General features: G+C 40.2%; 1 protein-coding gene across 1 annotated transcript in view; it reads right to left on the reverse strand.

Annotated features, from left to right (window-relative positions):
* Positions 1-14487, reverse strand: part of LOC131919447 (T cell receptor alpha chain MC.7.G5-like) — a 653930-nt gene extending 639443 nt beyond the window's left edge. Inside the window, exons 1-2 of the mRNA XM_059273660.1 lie at positions 14430-14487; positions 14007-14302 (exon numbers count right to left, since the gene is read on the reverse strand). Coding sequence (XP_059129643.1) covers positions 14007-14302; positions 14430-14487 — 354 coding nt within the window. The remainder of the gene's footprint in view (positions 1-14006; positions 14303-14429) is intronic.
* Positions 14488-19407: the final 4920 nt, after the last annotated feature.

Here is a 19407-nt window from a genome sequence, read left to right on the forward strand (position 1 = left end):
CATCCTAGGCCACTAGGATAACAATATCCTCCAACCTCCTGAGATCCCTTCGCCTTTGTAATCAGAAGAGGCAAGCAAAGGCTGTGGTATCTGAGGTGGAAAAGTAACACTGGAAACAGGGTAGGCAGTGAAACTAGAAACGGTACAACTTTCTTAACCTTAGGAAGTAAGAACCTCGAGGGAGAATCACCAGAGTGCTTAGATATCACAGTGTGATTTGGCCTCACTCCTTTTTGTTCTCACGACCCTGCAGGAGTAGGTGGTTTCTGCTACATGTACTAATCCCCCAGCCTTACACCAAAGCAGACTTAATGCTCTGGTTACTTTTCTGTTGTTGTAAAAAAAACATAAGAAACAAAAGCATCATAGACAGGAAAATCTTGCGGATCATAGACCACTACTGAGGGAAATCATGGCGGGAACTCCCTCCTAGCTCATTCATAGCTGCCTCCATTTGCATTTCAGGCACTTCCTACTTCCAACTCAAAGCTGGGTATCTCTCCCCTACACTGAAAAACTTCAATATTGCTTCAAGTTTGCCTATGTACTAGAACAGCTCAAGAGACAAAGTTGAACAAGTGTTCCCTTTTTTCCAGACAGCCCCAGTTCCTACATGCAGCTATTTATAGTTCAAGGGCCTAAGAGCTAGGCATGGATTAAGGAGGCCCATCAACCACCTTCCCAATGGACCCAGGGATCTTTACCAGGCATATTAAGTGGAGAATCTGGCCTTACCCACTCTACCTCCTCCAGAAAATGATCAGTTTGTTAGGGTCTGGTTCACAGTGTCTCTTGGCTTAGGAGTGACAGCATAAGCCTCTGTCCTGGATCTCCAGGGAGAAATTCTGTCCAGCCATTTGGGATCAAAGTGTTCTGATCCATGGGAGGCCAATCTCCTACTCCCCTTACTTCCAGTGGAGGCAGAGGCTCACTGAGGGTTTCCATGATGGTAGCCATGGTCAGGGGATGGGTGCTCTCACTTGGAAGGGGCCTCAGAGCACTGGATGATGACAGCCTCCTCCCATCTTCTATACTAGAGTGCTGCATGATCAAAGTCACTTCTGAGTCCTTCTTTGCTATTTTAGCCAGGTATACGACCTTGAGTAGAGCTTTTCTCAAATACCAGATGGAAGCCTCAAAGAAATGTAACGGGGGTGCTGTCGCTCATGAAAGGGATCATCATTGTCACTGGGATGGACAAAGAATTAAGCATCCTGGAAAGACAGAAGACCAAGCTGTGAAGAAATCCTATATACCTTAGGGACGGGAGGGACACTAAGGCTAGGAGCCCACTAAATGGGCTCTGGGCTGAGTGTTTCCTAGGACCCCTGGGTCCTCCCCAGTCCTCTACTGTTCATAATTAGGTAACCACAACCCTTCTCATGTCTTCCTGCCTTTGTTCTTGGTGATGTCTTGTGAGAACAAGAATCCCCATCTCGGGGAGCCCACTTTCACTTTCTAGTCTGCCCATGTTCCTCTAGCTGTCCCTTACACCTGTGTCAAAATGGTACTTCATTAAGTTGGCACCTTAAGGTGGAGCTGGTCTCACCACCTAGACCCTCAATGACACCATGTGCACTTATTACATTACCTAAATTCGATTATTCCTTTCCTTCTATTGAAAAGCCCAAGTCTCTGGAAATTATGAGTATATAGATGTCCCCCTGAGCCTTTCTTCATGTCTCCATTGTAACCTAACTGGCAAAGTATCAGACACTCAACTAAACCAAAGCTTTATCGGGTATTCAGAGAACAAAGCAGAGACCGTGTGAGTTCCACGTAGGTAGAGTTTTCTCTGTCCTGGCTACTGTGGGATGTCCTGTATGCTGTGAATATATGTTGCTATTATTGATTGATAAATAAAACGCTGATTGGCCAGTAGCCAGGCGGGAATGATAGTGTAGGCGGGACAAGGAGAGAGAAGGCTGGGTGGAAGAAGGCTGAGTCAGGGGATGCTGCCAGCCACCACCATGTAAGATACCGACAAGCCACAAGCCATGTGGCAACTTATAGATTAATAAAAATGGGTTAATTTAATATATAAGAATGGATAGCAAAAAGTCTGCCATGGTCATGCAGTTTATAAGTAATATAAGTCTCTGTGTGTTTAATTGGGCCTGAGCGACTACAGGAGCCAGGTGGACACAGGAATACTCCAGTTACACCTGGCAGCCTGGCAGTCAACTGTGTCCTGCCAGTCACTCTTAAATAACCACACAGAGATTTATTACTAATTATAAATGCTTGGTCAATAGCTTAAGCTTGTTACTAACTAGCTCCTACAACTTCAATCAACCCATATTTCTATCTATGTTCTACCTTGTGGCTTGGTACCTTATGTCAGTACAGCAAGTTTATTTCCTCCTTCTCTGTATCTGAGATTTTACCCTTCTTTCTCCCAGCATTCTCTCTGCCCCCAAAATTCTGCCTAGCTATTGGACAGTCAGTTATTTATTAACCAATGACAGCAATACATATTTACAGTGTACAAAAAGATTATCCCACAGCACTTCTTCCTTTGTGCTACAACATGCTTCAAATCTTTGCATGTGCTGACAGCTGAGAGTCAGATCCCTTTCTACCCAAAAGTTATGACATCAACATTCACTAAATACTGTCTGTTCAGACTCTTCTCTTGCCCACTAACAACTGCATAAGGAATAGAATGAGGCATGCAGTAATACTAACCATGAAATCACTGTCTTTAATGGTACAGTGTAGTTGACCAAAGTATAGCAGATATTTCTCAGTACATTTGAAAACCAGAGGATGCATGGAAGAAGCACATGATGACAGCCACCACAGCCTTGGAAAACATTTGATAATGAGGAATAAAGCCTAAAAGTAGTATGCTGGCCTGGAGCACAGCCCTGTCAGGCATGTACTCCAGAGTGGTTCTAGAATCTATTGAGCTGACAATTAACAGTAATCACCACAATGTCATTCCATTTCAGCCCAGAGGACTATAGCCGCTCTTGTAGGGATGATCCTTAAGTGATGGGCACCCTGAGACTTACATATCTTGAATGTCCTAATTAATCATTTACTTTTGAAATAACAGTTTTACAAAAATGCAGAAACATTTATTGACATTTTCTGATTTATAAGCATCCATTCCTCTTTAAAATTTTATTTTATCTATTCTTTTATATTCTCATATATTTAGATCATATCAACACCCTACTCACTCCTTCAAATTCTCCCAGCTCCCTCTTCATGATGCTTTTCTACACTCATATCCTTTTCTCTTTATTCTTTTCTTTGTAATCCTCTGGATCTAATTGTAGGTGCCTTTACACAAATGAGCATAGAACCATCCACTGGAGGGAACATGGACAACCTACCAGGACACACATTCCTGAAGAAAAGTGTCTCTGTCTCCCCCTGAAGTTATCAATATTCTATATCTCCCAGATACCAATGGAGCCAGGCCATGGCTCATCCACCCATCCTGGAATGTTGATTGGCTTGATCCTGTGTAGGCAAGCACAGCTGCTGAGTTCACTGGTACAAGAACCCTGTCATATCTAGAAGACTCTATTTCATAGCAGTCTTCTCAGACTTCTGGCTCTTTCAAGTTTCCATCCCTCTATGTCAATGTTTGGGGCTGAGCACACCATGAGTCATTTATTCTTTTCCCTTACATAAGTTATTGAGTCTCAGTGTTAACTATTGTCTCTTACAAGAAGAAGCTTCTCTGATCAAGGACGAGAGCTGCAATAAACTATGGGTATAAGGATAAGAATTTATAAATTGGTTGGATTCTACGTCTACTTAGCAAATAAAAGTAGTTAGATTCTCCTTTGAGCTGTATGCCCTTAAAAGCCACAAGATTTTAGCCAGGTTTACAACACCAGGTATGAGATACCTAATGTGGAGAGGGCCTTAAATCTATTAGAAAGCTGTAGGCTACCCCCGTAACATTGGTGTAGCAATTGAACCAATAGGACTGACTCACCAGACTGATGATTATTATACATTTCAAGGTTCACAGGAGGTTAATAATATTGACAACTTTTTTCAACAACAGTTTTCAATGACTGTTCAGGGCTCTGAAAGCTAACCAGCAAAGAGGAAGCCTCCAGGTCAGGACGAGCTTGATTTCTTCTTGTCCTGTGACCTAAGTGTGTGATAGGCCTTAGTCTTGTCAACAAGTCCTGGGAGTTGACTAAGAGAAATGACAGTAGCTTCTATCATTTTGGGGCATCTCTGGGATTCCCCTGACCAATAAATTGAAGGGAGGTAGCCTACCTCCGGCACTGGAATTTTTATTTGATAAAATTTATAGTTTGATAAAATATAGATATAAACTACATATATGCAGCTCATAAAATACTAGATTCCATTTGTTCTTTAAATATACTCATCCAACACTCTTGTATGCCTCCCTTTCCCATTCCTCTCCCCACTTAAGCTCCCCCTTCTTTCCTTTCCTTTTCTATACAACCTGTGTTATACTATACCCATCTGTTAATCCTTCTCCATTGCTTAATGGCTACTTTCTTGTTTCCTGGCTTCTTTTATCCATGCCTCAAGACAAACCTATAAACCTAAAGACTCAACACTGGGATCAACATGTACGTTGAAATGCATGCTGCATTTGTCTTCTGGGTCTGGGTTATGTCACTTGGTGTAATTTTTTCCAGTTTCTTCCATTTTCTTGCAAATTTCCTGATTTAATTTTTCCTTTTGGAAGTTATTCGTTTATTGAATGTGTACAGATGTTTTATCTTCATGTATGTCTGTGGTTCACATATGTGCAGTGCCATGGAGGCCAGAGGAGGGCCTCAAATCCTCTAGAGGTGGAGTTACAGACAGGTTTTAGCTGTCATGTGTATGCTGGGAACAGAACTCCAAGTCATCTGCAAGAGGAGAAAGTGTTCTTAACTGCCAGCCATCTCTCTAGCCCCAATTTCATTATGTACTGTACCACATCTTCATTATCTGCTCATCAGTTAATAGACACCTACACTGTTTCTATTTCCTAGATATTATGATTGGAATATCAGTGAATTGGATGAGCAAGTATCTGTAACAGGATAGGCATAGAGTCCTTTGGGAAAATAATCCTGAGTTGTGCAGCTGTATAATATGATAAATTCATAGCTTTTTAAATTACATTTTTTCATTTATTTTACATACCAACCACAGTTCCTCCTCCCTCCTCTTTTCCTGTTCTATCCTCCCACCTCTTGTCTATCCTTCCATCCAGTTATCCTCCATTCAGAAAGGGGCAGGTCTCCCATGGGAATCAACAAAGCTTGTCATATCACGTTGTGACAGGACCAAGCTCCCCACTACCCCCCTGCATCAAAGCTGGGCAAGGCATCTCTGCATGGGGAATAGGTTCCAAAAAGCCAGCTCATGTGCCAGGGACAAGTCCTGATCCCACTGCTAGGGGCCCCACAAACAGACCAAGCTATACACCTGTCATCCATATGTAGAGGGCCTAGGTCAGTCCCATGCAGGCTCCCTAGTTATAGTTCCAGAGTTCATGAGCTCCCATTAGCTCAGGTCATCTGTCTCTGTGGGTTTCCCCATCATGATCTTGACTCCCCCTTGCTCTTACAATCCCTCCTCCCTCTTGTCAGCTGAACTCCCAGAGCTCAGTCCAGTGCTTGGCTGTGGATATCTGCATCTGCTTTCATCAGTTACTGGGTGAAGGCTCTCTGTTGACAATTAGGGTAGTCACCAATCTGATTACAGAAGGCCAGTTCAGGCACCCTCTCCACTATTTCTAGGAGTCTTAGCTGGAGTCATCATTGTGGACTGTGTGTTTCCCTGGCACTGGATTTCTCCCTAACCCCCAAATTGTCCCCTTTATCAATATACCTCTTTCATTCCTCTCCCACTTCCTCTCATCTACAACTCAACCAACCTGATCCCTCATGTTCCCATCCCCCATCCCCTCTTCTCAACCTTGCCCCTCCACCTCCAGTTTACCCAGGAGATCTCATGTATTTCTCCTTCCCGGGGCAATCCACAAGTCCCTCTTAGGGTCTTCTTTGTTACCTAACTTCTCTGGTGCTGTGGATTGTAACCTGATTTTTCTTTGCTTTACATCTAATATCCACTTATGAGTTAGTACATGCCATATTTATCTTTCTCTGTCTAGGTTACCTCACTCAGGATGATTTTTTTCTAGTTACAGCCATTTGCCTGCAAATTTTATGATGTCATTATTTTTTATGGCTGAGTAATACTCCCTTGTGTAAATGTATCCCATTTTTTAAAATCCATTCTTCAGTTGAGGGGCATCTAGGTTGTTTCCATGTTCTGGCTATTATGAATAAGGCTGCTATGAATATAGTTGAACAAGTGTCCTTGTGGTATGATTGAGCATCTTTTTGATTTGCAGTTCCCTGATAGCTAAGGATGTTAAACAGTTCTCTAAGTGTATCTCTGTCATTTGAGATTCTTCTGTTGAGAACTCTCTGTTTAAATCTGTACCTCATTTTTAAATTGGATTCCAACACAATTCTTCATGGACCTCAAAAGAACAATACTCAACTTCATATGAAAAAAAACCAGAATAGCTAAAACAATCCTGTATAATAAAGGAACTTCCAGAGGTATCACCATCCCTGACTTCAAGTTCTACAATAGAGCTATAGTCATAAAAACAGCATGGTATTGGCATAAAAACAGACATGTGAATCAATGGAATGGAATCGAAAATGCTGATGAAAATCCACATACTTATGAACACCTGATTTTTTTTTTTTTTTTTTGGTTTTTCGAGACAGGGTTTCTCTGTGTAGCTTTGTGCCTCTCCTGGAACTCACTTGGTAGCCCAGGCTGGCCTCAAACTCCCAGAGATCCGCCTGACTCTGCCTCCCGAGTGCTGGGATTAAAGGCTTGTGCCACCACCGCCCGGCTATGAACACCTGATTTTTGACAAAGAACCCAAAATTATACAATGGGGAAAAAAGAAAGCACCTTCAACAAATGGTGCTGGCATAACTGGATGTCAACATGTAGAAAAATGCAAATAGATCCAAAGCTATTGCCCTGCACAAAACTCAAGTCCAAATGAATCAAAGACCTCAACATAAATCCAGTTACATGGATCCGATAGAGGAGAAAGTGGAAAGTAGCTTGAACCCACTGACACAGGAGACAACTTCCTGAATATAACACCAGTAGCACAGACACTGAGATTGACAATTAATAGATGGGACCTCCTAAAATTGAAAAGCTATAAAAAGGCAAAAGACACTGTCAATAAGACAAAACAGCAGCCTGCAGAATGGGAAAAAATCTTCACCAATCCCACATCTGAGAGAGGGTTGATCTACAAAATATATAAAGAATTCAAGAAACTAGACATCAAGATTCATAGCTTTTTGAGAATTATAGATACTGAGTTCTATAGTGGCTGCATGTCCTGGTAGGATTGTTTTGTTTTATTTTGTCAACTTGAAACAAGTTAGAGTTATCAGGGAAGAGGAACTTCAATTGAAAAAGAATGCCTCCATTAGATTGTCCGTGAGCAAATCTGTAGGGTATTTTCTTTGTTGATGACTAAAAGTGACTGATGTGGGAGGATCCTGCTCATTGTGTCCAGTGCCACTTCTGGGCATATGATCCTTGGATGTATAAGAAAGCAGGCTGAATAAGCCATGGGGAACAAGCCAGTAAGCAGCACTCCTCCATAGACCCTCATGCCTCCATGTTCCTGTTTTAAGTTCTGGCTCCAACTTCACTTGATGATAAAGTATCATCTAAAAGGTAAAATAATTTCTTTCCTCTCTAAGTTGTGAAGTTGGCTTGTGAATTTTCCTATTTCTCTGATCTCTCAGGTTTTAACCCTGATATCTGTCTCCATGTTTTTCATTAATAAGACTTTTTAAGATTTGTGTTACATTTGGTGCTCCAATAATTGTGGCAAGAATTCACTAAAAGGCCTCTTGTGGCCTTACAGGCCGCTTGGCTCAGGCCCAAGCTGCACAGCTCAGTCCAGAGCTGCACACAGCCAGATCTCCACCCCACATGGGTTGGAGTCTCTTTGGCTTTTTCTCTCCTGGTGGGTGGTGGGCTCTCTCTGGATTCCCATCTCAGACTGCTACCATACTAGGGAGCTGCTTTGAAATTCCCTTGGACTTCTACTGTTCTACACAGTCGACAGAATTGGTAAGTCAATTAGGATATCTTAAAGGGAGAAATAAGTTAAAAGAGAATTTTTTCCCACATTAAAAAATGGGAAACATTTTACAATGGAAGGTATTTGGTCTCTGTTTGATAACACATTAGGCAGTCTGAAAATGGAACAAATAAATGAGAAGATAATGTTGATGGGATGTACATAACATCAACTATGAATATTATTTGTTTGATCTTTTTTATTTTAGCATTAAAAAAGTTGGTCAATTTGAGTGCCATGATAAAAGCTTTAGAAAAACCTGTTAAAAATGAATTATAGAAAAAATTTAGACCCAGATAGAAGAATTTTTTTTTTTTTTTTCGAGACAGGGTTTCTCTGTGTAGCTTTGCGCCTTTCCTGGATCTCGCTCTGTAGACCAGGCTGGCCTCGAACTCACAAAGATCCACCTGCCTCTGCCTCCCGAGTGCTGGGATTAAAGGCGTGCGCCACCACGGCCCGGCCAGATAGAAGAATTTAAAGTGAACTTATCTCATGATTGAATTATACAGTTATAGGGAAACAGCCTCAGGTTACCAGACAGCAAACATTAATCTACCTGGTAACCTTATAGGAACTGCCAAATGCTCAAGGGTGTGTATGAGCTAACTGGACTCCAGGGGAAATGTTAGATTTGAGGAGATTTAAAGAAGCTATAGTATCATATGTCATGCATTCTCCATTTGTAAAGCAGATGTTAAACTCATGGTCAACTTGTAATTTAATTATCCCTCAGGAGTGGAAAGAATTGGTTACAGCTATCCTAGAGGCTAGTCCACAATTTTTATTTTTAAATGCTACATTGGATTGAATTTTTGTATATTGTATATAAATTATGTATATTGCTACAAATTTGAGATTGATTTATATAGATGTTATAAGATATAGAAAGCAACTACTAGTTTTAAATATTGGATTGGATTTTTGTATATTGTAGACAAGTTATGTATATTGATACCAATTTGAGATTGATTTTGTTAGAATATATTGTGCATATATTGCTAATCTTGTTCAAAATTTTGTACCTATGCAGTTCATTTAACAATGCAAAGGAATTTGCTAATCCTTGAAAGTCATTATTCCAACTATTAGGATATAAAGAAGTGAAAGTTAGTAGTTAGACATTACAATCAAACTTGTAGTCATGTCATATTAGGTATGTTTTCAAGGTCAACCAGAGATATATTTTAGATAGACAGGTCATCTTCAAACCCTTCAGAGATCTACAGAATATGGCATTTAATACGTTTTAATAACAGATTTTTTTTTAATGACTATGAGACATGTCTGCTCCTGGCAGCACCAATCTGCTTCAGAGAAGATATGGGCATTGAACAACCTCTACCTGGAGTTAACTTTCGTTGTGGCAAAAGTTAGCCACTGGGAAAGAAAGTGCCCTTGCATCAACTGCTGACAGTATGCTGTCCAAAATGGACAAGCAGGACACAAAACAAAGGACTGCCTATCTTTGCCATGTCAAGTGTGGTTGCAGCTTCGGAAACAGGCGTCCTCTGAAGCCAAGGCAATATGGCACCATTGCCGAAGTGGCTTTGCAATCCAGAAAAGGTACAGTGCCCCTTCCTTCAAAGGCAACTGAACAGGCAATGGGCTGATGGCTCCTGGTGTGCAGTGGAACAGTAGTTGGAACAGTTACTCTTGGAGGAGTAACTAGGCCGACAGAGTCTGGCCTCTCAATGTTAGACTGACATTTAATTAAGGAGATGAATCCACCTACAAACCGTCAAGAATTGGAAGCTGAATTCCAAAAATACCAGCAATTTCTAGAATTTAAAATCTTGAATCATAACATGACACTGGTGGAATTCAAGTTTATCTAGTAGATGGAATACTCGCACTGAATGTGGAGTCGAGCTACAGGCCTTGCATACATCCTGCTGCACAAATGAGTCTGTCAGATATGCTAAGCCTGTGGGCCGAAGATGATGCCCCAACATTGTAGAGAAGCCTCGGGTGACTTTCCAGGCAGCTAGCTGTTTATGTCATAACTCACATTTTTTGGAAGTCGCTTGTTTGCACTTCCTGTTTCACTAGGTATTATTATTTCCTTCTTGGGTCTCTGAGGGATTTGAAGATTAGATAGTTGTAGTTACATTTTTCCTTGTTAATAATTTCAGAAAAGGAACTTACTAAGAGATGTAAAGGGTATAAATTTGAAAGACATTATAAGATAGTTTTGTGTTGGTAATACAAGATAAGAATGAAAGTGAATTAGGTACATTTTGGACTCACCAAAATAGGATAGATAATGGAGTATTTTCACTGAATTTGTCAAATGTAAATGGATTACACATTGTTGATGTATTTATTGCTTGTATATATTGTATATAGTTATTGTACTTACTATATATAGGTTTCTTATATTAGTTATATTTTTATGTTATTTTTTAGACAAAAAAGGGGAAAAATGTGGTGATATTTTATCTGTGTCCCCCAATAAAGTTTGTCTAAGGATCAGAGTGAAAAGCCAGCCACTATATTAGACATAGAAGTCAGGCAATGAGCCTGGCTGGGGTGGTGTACGCCTTTAATCTCAGCACTCAGGAGGGAGAGCCAGGTGGATCTCTGTGAGTTAGGGGCCTGGTCTACAGAGCGAGATCAGGATAGGCACCAAAACTACACAGAGAAACCCTGTCTCAAAAAACCAAAAAAAAAAAAAAAAAAGTCATACCTTTAATCTTATCACTTGGGATGCAGGGATCTGTCTAGATCTCTGCGAGTTCAAGACCACACTGGGAACAGAGCCAGGTGTGGTGGCACATGCCTTAAATTCCAACACTAGTTAACCATAAATGTCTGGAGGTCTGTACAGACACACAGGAAGTGACAGAGCTGGGCAGGAAGAGGAAGTGATGTAGCTGGGCAGAGAGAGGAAATGAATTAGCAGAACAGAAAGGAGTATAGGCATGGGTATACAGAAGGTAGGTCTTTTTGGAAGCTGAAGGTCAGTAAGGCGAGGTTGGCTTGTGGCTTTTCCTATTCCTCTGATCTCTCAGGTTTTTACCCAGATATCTGGCTCTAGGTTTTTTATTTAATAAGACCGATTAGCAATTCTTTCACAAAGACCAAATGACCAGCCCTGAAATTATATACCTATGAGTAACACTAAACAGATTGAGCAGATTGGATTTATATATTTAGGCAGATGTGTATGTGTGTGTGTGTGTGTGTGTGTGTGTGTGTGTGTGTGTGTGTATTTGTTTGTCTGTTTGTGTAATAATGACAGATAGAAAGAGACCATGATTTTGAGGGAGCAAAGGGACACCTATGGCAGGAGTCTAAGGAAGGAAAAGGAAGGGGTAGGTGATGTGGATTATATTTAATTTTTAAAAGAAAATAGATATTATATAAAAGAAAATATCAAATCTCCTATAAAATGTCTCCCAAGGTCATTACTTTAATTCCCTAGGATCTTTCTAGCCTACTTTGATTTGAAGTAAAATTTAAAACACACTCATAATTTCCTGACTTTAGAGCTATCTTATATGTTCTCACATCTTTTAATTATACCTTCTCTTACTTTTTGAGGTTTCTCCATTGGGTTACTTGCATTAGGGTTTGACTTAGCCCTTCTGTTTATAGCTGCTAAAGAGAGTTTAGTTATATAAGGGAAGTCCAGGACTCTGAGTAGATGTAATTATTAGACAGATGCCCATGAGCCCAGGATAATTAAATGTAAGTGTGGGTGGAAAGTTCCTAGAGCATCTTAGTATACCATGGAACCAACAAGAGCACACAGTAGGTCTGAGTTGTTCAGGGAGGAATAATAAGAAGAGAAAAAGGACAAAGAGTCAAATGACATGTAGTTGTTTACTTCCTAACTCATGTATTTAGTAGATAATTCTGAACTGATTACAGTGGACCACTAACAAGGTCCACTATGCTAAGAATAAAGCTGCTATGAATTGAACACCTTGGCATCTTAGAATTTTTATTCTAATTGGTGAAATTGACAATGAATATACTGACACACAAATGCACTGCATAGTTCAGTTTTGTGAGTCTCAACATCCGAGAGATGAGCAGAGTGCTACAATAGAATAAGTAGAATAAGGGAGAGCGATGCTAGAGCAAGAGGGGTATGATAGAGTAAGTGGGAGCTGTGGCAGTTTAGGGGAAGGACTGGGGTACAGGTAGAGGAGGGATATGTTAATGGAGCAAAGGAGCTATGATAATTTAAAATGAGGATTATAATGCAGATAGAGGTGGGATATGATAGAATAAGTGGTGGGTTATGATACAGTAGGAAGGGCTATGATAGAGTAACAGGAGGATTATGATAGAGTAACAGGAGGACTATGATAGAGTAACAGGAGGACTATGATAGAGTAACAGGAGGATTATGATAGAGTAACAGGAGAACTATGATAGAGTAACAGGACTACTATGATAGAGTAGGAAGGGCTATCATAGAGTAACAGGAGGACTATGATAGAGTAACAAGAGGACTATGATGGAGTAACAGGAGGACTACGATAGAGTAACAGGAGGACTATGATAGAGTAACAAGAGGACTATGATGGAGTAACAGGAGGACTATGATAGAGTAATAGGAGGACTACGATAGAGTAACAGGAGGACTATGATAGAGTAACAAGAGGACTATGATAGAGTAACAGGAGGACTATGATAGAGTAACAGGAGGACTATGATAGAGTAACAGGAGGACTATGATAGAGTAACAGGAGGACTATGATAGAGTAACAGGAGGACTATGATAGAGTAGCAAGAGGACTATGACAGAGTAAGGGGCATGCAAATTTACATGGGAAGATCAGCAGAATCTGTGGGTTTCCTCACAGAAGTGACACCTGAGCTGAGGCTTGAAGATGGTCAAGACTCTGGTTTACCAAGTTTTGGACAGAGAGTGTTTCCTATTCAGAAAGACTAGGACCACATCTGGGAAGTTCTGCAAGTTAAAAGAGATGAGCGTTGCTGCTGCAGAGAGTTGGGATCTTTCTCTACAAAAAGCTGATGTTGACAGTTCAGGCCTGTACAAATCTTGCGGAACAAGGGCCAGTTGCTCTGTAACCGCTCGGAGTTCACAAAAGTTCCACCTCTGCTTCTCAAACTCTTGTGTTTGAGCGTCAGCCTGATCTTATTTTATTTATTTGTTTGTTTGTTTATTTGTTTATTTATTTATTTTTGAGACAGAGGCTTTGGTGCCTTTTCCTAGAACTCACTCTTTAGCCCAGGCTGGCCTCGAACTCACAGAAATCCTCCTACCTCTGCCTCCCAAGTGTTGGGATTAAAGGTGAGCGCCACCACTGCCCGGCGTCCAGTCTGATCTTATTAACAGAAAGGAGAACTTTCTCTGTGCAGTGGAAGAACCGTTACTCTCTGCGCTTGTGCTACAGATCTGGCTCTGTCCTCCTTCCTTCTTTCTCTTCCTTCTCTATAGGAATCCTAGGACTGGGCACACTCGGTGGAGAGCCATCCCTTCCTCCTTACTTTCAGAAAACATTATGCAGAAGCCCTGTTTCCCGGTATGTCCTCTCCCCTGCAAATATAAAATACAGCTAGCTCTACCTGTGGGAGAAAATGTGGAGGACAGACCTCATCTCCTAGGAGAAGCAGACAACTTCCTTAGTCACAGGCTTTACTGGGGGATCTCATGCTCTGCATGAGGCACTCTTGCATCAGATTTTGCTTTAGTCCCAGTCGAGAGTTGAGTATGGAAGACTCTACTTCTTGTTCTTCTGCTGTGGCTATTCCTATGATTTTTGTGCCAACGAAAGAAATGGAGAGGCACGCAGCACAGAGGAACCAAAGAGATCCCAGAGGCAGGAGCTCAGCATCAGGCTCCTGTGCTGATTTTATGCTCAGCCCCCACTGTGGTTTCTGCCACCGTGTCACTCAGAGCACAGTAGTACACAGCTGCGTCTGACTCTTGGACCGAGGCTTTCTGCAAGTGGAAGGAGGTGGATCCTTTATCATATGTAGCTTCAAAACCCCTGCTGCTTCCCTTCTCGTTGGCCTTCGAGGCTCTGAAGAGGAGCTGTGGACCTTCTCCGGGATACTGCACATACCAGAACAGAGCTGGGTACCCTGAGGCTGAATAGTTGCAGTGTATAGTAAGAAAGCCCTCTTCTGAGAGGACCACTTGACCTTCCGTCTGTGACACTGACTCTCCCTGGGTCCTTGCTGGAGGAAAAACAAAACAAAACAAAACAGATAGGCATGTCACTTTAAAGACAAAGCTCTTGGATGAGTTTAGGGCTCAAGATTTTTCCGACATAGAAGAGTGAAAAATTTAAACCACTTTACTTACCGAGTATGAGGAGAACTGCAAACACGAAGCCTGGAGAAGAGTCCATCTTTAGTGTCATCTAGACAACGTTCTTGATTCTTAGCATGCTGAAAACAGAGAGAAAACAATGAGTCTAAACTTAACTTCACACCGGAAATACTATAGCGTTAGGACGCTGCGCCCCCTGGTGACCAGAGAGTAAACAGTTAAATGTGGCGATATTTGCTAAAGACATGGAAATAATGAACTCTTGTTTTAGGCTAAGGATCACTGCTACTTCAAAGGTCGTATTTTCCCTGTTCTAAGTGAGTGCCAATTTTAAGGAATTTTTTAATTAAAGTTTTTCAGAGGAGAAGTCACATTGCATAAAAATTACTCAAATATCTTGGAATTCCAGGTCAACTGAAGTGGAGTGATCTGAATTTTTGAAAAAGGTTCCCCTTTGCCCTTAAAACATTTCCTGCTAAAACAAACTGACTCACTCTCCAAACCAAGTCTACATAATCGACTTCACTTTCTGCCTTCATGTTCACTGGGATTCTCTCAGTGTTTAGGTTAAGCTCCACGTGTATAAAACATGAATCTCCTCCCTTGCTTCTACTGAGAAAATACTGGGATTAAATATAACAATGGTACATGTCCTTCCAGTTTCTTGTTATCATGTTCACTGTTGTTTTCATATACTTGTTTAGATGTCATTCCTGGTAATTGCTTTAATTGTCTTTATGGGTCATTTTATGTCCTAAGACAGAACTATAAATAAAATCTGTGGCCACTTGGTTTATGCATCTTTTACATTTTTTCTTCTATAGGAAAAACCAGCATCTTGAGATATACCAGTAGTCCATGACAATTACAGCCTCTCTGTTTTAACAGAGAAATACATTTAAGAAGTGAGCCATGTTTCTCCTTCATGGCATTATCAGATGGAGGGGAAATGGACTTGCTTTTTCCAGAGCAGGGACACAGAGAATCCTGTGTGGAGTGGAAATAAAAGTTGCAGCTTAAGCTACAGCCTGACCTTTCCAGTTCAGATGTTAGTTTATTTTTTAATTACTATTTTTGAGATTATTACTTAACCACAATATTTCTTCCTTACCTTTTCTCCCTCCAAATTCTCCTAATATACCCCTTCCCATATCCTTCAAATCCATGGCCTCTTTTTTTTTTTAATAATTGTTGTTACATATGTATAATTATATGTGTATGCATATATATTTCTAAATACAACCCATTCGGTCCATATAATTTTATGTGTATGTATGTTTTCAGGGGTGACCGTTTGGCACTGGACAAACAATTTAATTGGTTGTGGTATCCTTTAGTGGACTCTATCTGTTGCAAAGGGAAGTTCCCTTGATGAGGGATAAAGACTACAGTTACCTGTGGGTATAGGGACAATTATTTATAGATTGTTGTTAGGGATTATGCTGGCTTCATAAAGCAGAGGTTGTAGATTCTCCTCTAATAACCATGACTTCACTCTCACTTTATAAGTTAGCTAGGTTGTCAGCACCAGACATAGTATCCCTATTGTGGGGTGGGTCTCCAGTCCAATTAGAGAGCTGTTCAGTATCATTAAGGTGTGTGTGCCATTATCACACCTGTAGGATTATTGTGCCATGCTGATTGTTCATGCGGTTCATAGGCATCATAGCCAGGGAGGACTCTTGGTTGCTTCCATCCTTTGGAAACTTGCATGGCGCTTTCTTGTACCAAGAAAGCTAGTTCTCTGGAAGGGTCATTTGAGTCAGTTCTAGGTTAGTAGTTTCTGGACCCTGTGTCTGAAGTGACTGGTGCCATTAGCAATAGGGACTCACCACTTCTGGGGTGTAAACAAGGGCAACTTCAACAGGCTGTATGTTTTGGGAGTCTCTTGGATAGCCCTGGCCACAAACTCAAAAGAGGGCGTCTCATGGATGGCATTGCGGTTTTTGGTAGATGATCTTTGGTTCTTGGAGGAAGCACCGTCAGCACATGTGAGAAAAGTTTATTAAAACTACCCCCCCCACACACACACAAATATATGTCTATATAGATATATTTCATTGTAGGGGCTATTTTTTTAGATAATATGGTTCCTTCTAGCATTTTAATACATCCTTACAGCTACTTTATCCACTTCTCTTGCATTTATTTCCCTTCCCCTTCTTTAAAGAGAGTCCCTTTTCCCAAATTGTCCTATCAGGCTACTTGTATCCTGAGGGTCCCCCATACCCTCTCCCACCTTCTTCTGTAGCTACATCCCTCCCCCTCTCAAGAGCTCCCATTTTCCCCATTTCCCTGATCAGATAACCTGTACCCTGCTAATCTCCTCGCTATTGTTCCCTAATTTTCCTACCTTGAGAATGGTCAGATTTCACTTTCCTGCTTTCTGTAGTTACTACACACTATGAACTGGCAACTGAAGATTTGGAGATAAGAACTTCCAATAAGAGAGATCATGTGATGTTAGCCTTTCCGGGTCAGGTTATATCACTCAATATCATCTTTCCTAGTTCCACTCATTTACTTGCAATGTTCCTGATTTCATTTTTCTTTATAGCTTAAGAGTATCCCGTAGTTTATCTGTACCACATGTTCATTATCCATTCATCAGTTTTTCAACATTTAGATTGCTTTTACTCCCTACCAGTTGTGAACAAAGCAGCAATAAACACGATAGAGCAAGTATCTGTGGAGTAGGAGGTCCAGTCCTTTGGGCATATGCTGAGGTGTGGTATGGCTGGCTTATATGGGATATTAATTTTCAGCTTTTTGATAATTATCCAAACTTATTTGAATGGTGGCTTCATCAATTTGAAAGCCAATCCAAAGTGATTGATTCTTGCCTAGTCCCTGCATCCCCTCCAGCATTTGCTGTCAGTTATTATATGGGTATTACCTTTCTGACTGGGGTATGATGAAATCCCAAAGTTGTTTTGATTTGCGTTTCTCTAATTTATAGGGGTGATTAACATTTTTCTAGATATTTTTAGTCTTTTTTTGTTTTTGTTTCTTTTGAGAACTCTCTATTCAGGTCTCTTGTCAATTTTTTGAATGTGTCTTTTTTAATTTTATCTTACTTTTTATTTTTTTTTAGGTCTTTGTATATTCTGGAGATTAATCCTGTCAGATGTGTATCTGACAAAGATTCTTTCCCATTATGTGGGCTGCCTCTTCATCCTGTTGGTTGTTTCTTAACTGTGCAGATTTTCAGTTTCATAAACTCCCACTTTTCAGTTGGACAAATGGAGTCCTATCAGAAAGTCCTTTCCCCTACATCATGTAAGCTCTTGCCTGTATTTTCTTTTGGCAGTTTCAATGTTTTGGGCTTTACATTTAGGTCTATAATCTATTTGGAACTAGTTTTTGTGCTATGTGATAGATACAGCTCTATTTGCATTCCTCTGTATGTAGACATGCAGTTTTACCAGCACCAATCATTGAAGATGTCTTTTTTTTTCTTTCCATCAAATGATCTGCTGTATTTGTCAAATATTAAGTGGTTGAAGTTACATGTGTTCATGTGGGCCTTGAGTTTTGCTCCATTGGTCTGCATATCTGGTTTTATGACAGTACCATATTGCTTTTATTACTTTGATTCTGTAATGTATCTTAAGATCTGAAATTGTAATCTCCATCATCATGTTCTTTTTGCTCATGATTGTAGTGTCTATTCAGTTCCTTTGTAATTCAATATGAATTTGAGAATAGTGTTTTTCCCTTTCTGTGTAGAATGAGATGGAGATATTGATTAGGATTGCACTGAATCTCTAAATAGCTTTTGGTATAATAGTCACCATCACAATGTTAATTCTACCAATCCATGAGCACGGGATGTCATTCCACTTTCTAGTAATTTTTCTCTATCTCCTTTTCAGAAGCCTAGTTTCCTTTGCAGAATTCCTTCACTTTCTTAGTTAGGGTTATTCATAGGTATTTTATTTTCTTTGACATTATTGTGAATGGGCATGTGACCAGGATCTCCTTCTGTGCATGTTTGTTGGTGGGATATAGAAACCTATTGATTTGAACAAGTTGATTTTGGATAGTTCCATATTGTTGAATGTTTTGGTCCTATCTAGAAGTTTTCTGGTAGAATTTTGGGATCTCTAATGTATAGTATCCTATAATTTGCAAATATAGATAGTTTGACTTTGTCTTTACCTGTTTGTATCCCTTTAATTTCCTTCTCTTGAGTTATTGCTTCAGCTAGTACTCTGAGGACAATGTTGAAAAGGAATGGGACTAGCGGATGTCTGTCTCTCATTTCTGACATTGAAGGGGCTGAGTCAAGCTTTTCTTCATTTAGGATGATGTTGGCTGTGGGCTTCTCATGTATAGTTTTATTGTGTTGAGGTATGAAACTTCTAGCCCTACATTCTCTAGGACTTTTATCATGATGACATGTTAGACTGTTTCCTCTCTCAGTTTTCGTTATACTTTCTTTTCTATGCATACTCAGTGTCTTAACTATTATATGCCACAGGGCATTTCTCCTTTGTTCTTGTCTATTTCATGTTCTGAGTGCTTCCATATGAATCTTTAGATGTTTTATTTTTTATTTCTGTGAAGGACATTGTGGGGTTTTGATTGAGATTGCACTGAATCTTTTTTTTAATCTTCTACAAACAATTTATCAGTCTGACCTGACCCCAATGTGGTTGGACAAAAGAGAATTCAGTGGCAAATAGGACGCAGATGCTACAGTCACCATGACTAATCTATATTGATGAAAATGGGAGCCACAGTTGAACAATAACAGAAGCAATAGCAATAATAGCTAACATCCCATGCCTGTGCTGTATGCTAGGCAGTGATAAGTGTTTTTAATGCATTGATTCGTCTAGTTCTTAGAACAAGATTGCATTGAATCTCTAAATCACTATTAGTCAAATGGTCATTTTCACAAATATTAATTCTACTAATATTAATTCTACTAATTCATGATCATGAGAGGATTTTTCATTTTCCAGTGTCTTTCTCAACCTGTTTATTCAGAGATTTTAAAGTTTTT

This window comes from Peromyscus eremicus, chromosome 9, assembly GCF_949786415.1.
Source record: "Peromyscus eremicus chromosome 9, PerEre_H2_v1, whole genome shotgun sequence".
NCBI classification, from domain to species: domain Eukaryota; kingdom Metazoa; phylum Chordata; class Mammalia; order Rodentia; family Cricetidae; genus Peromyscus; species Peromyscus eremicus.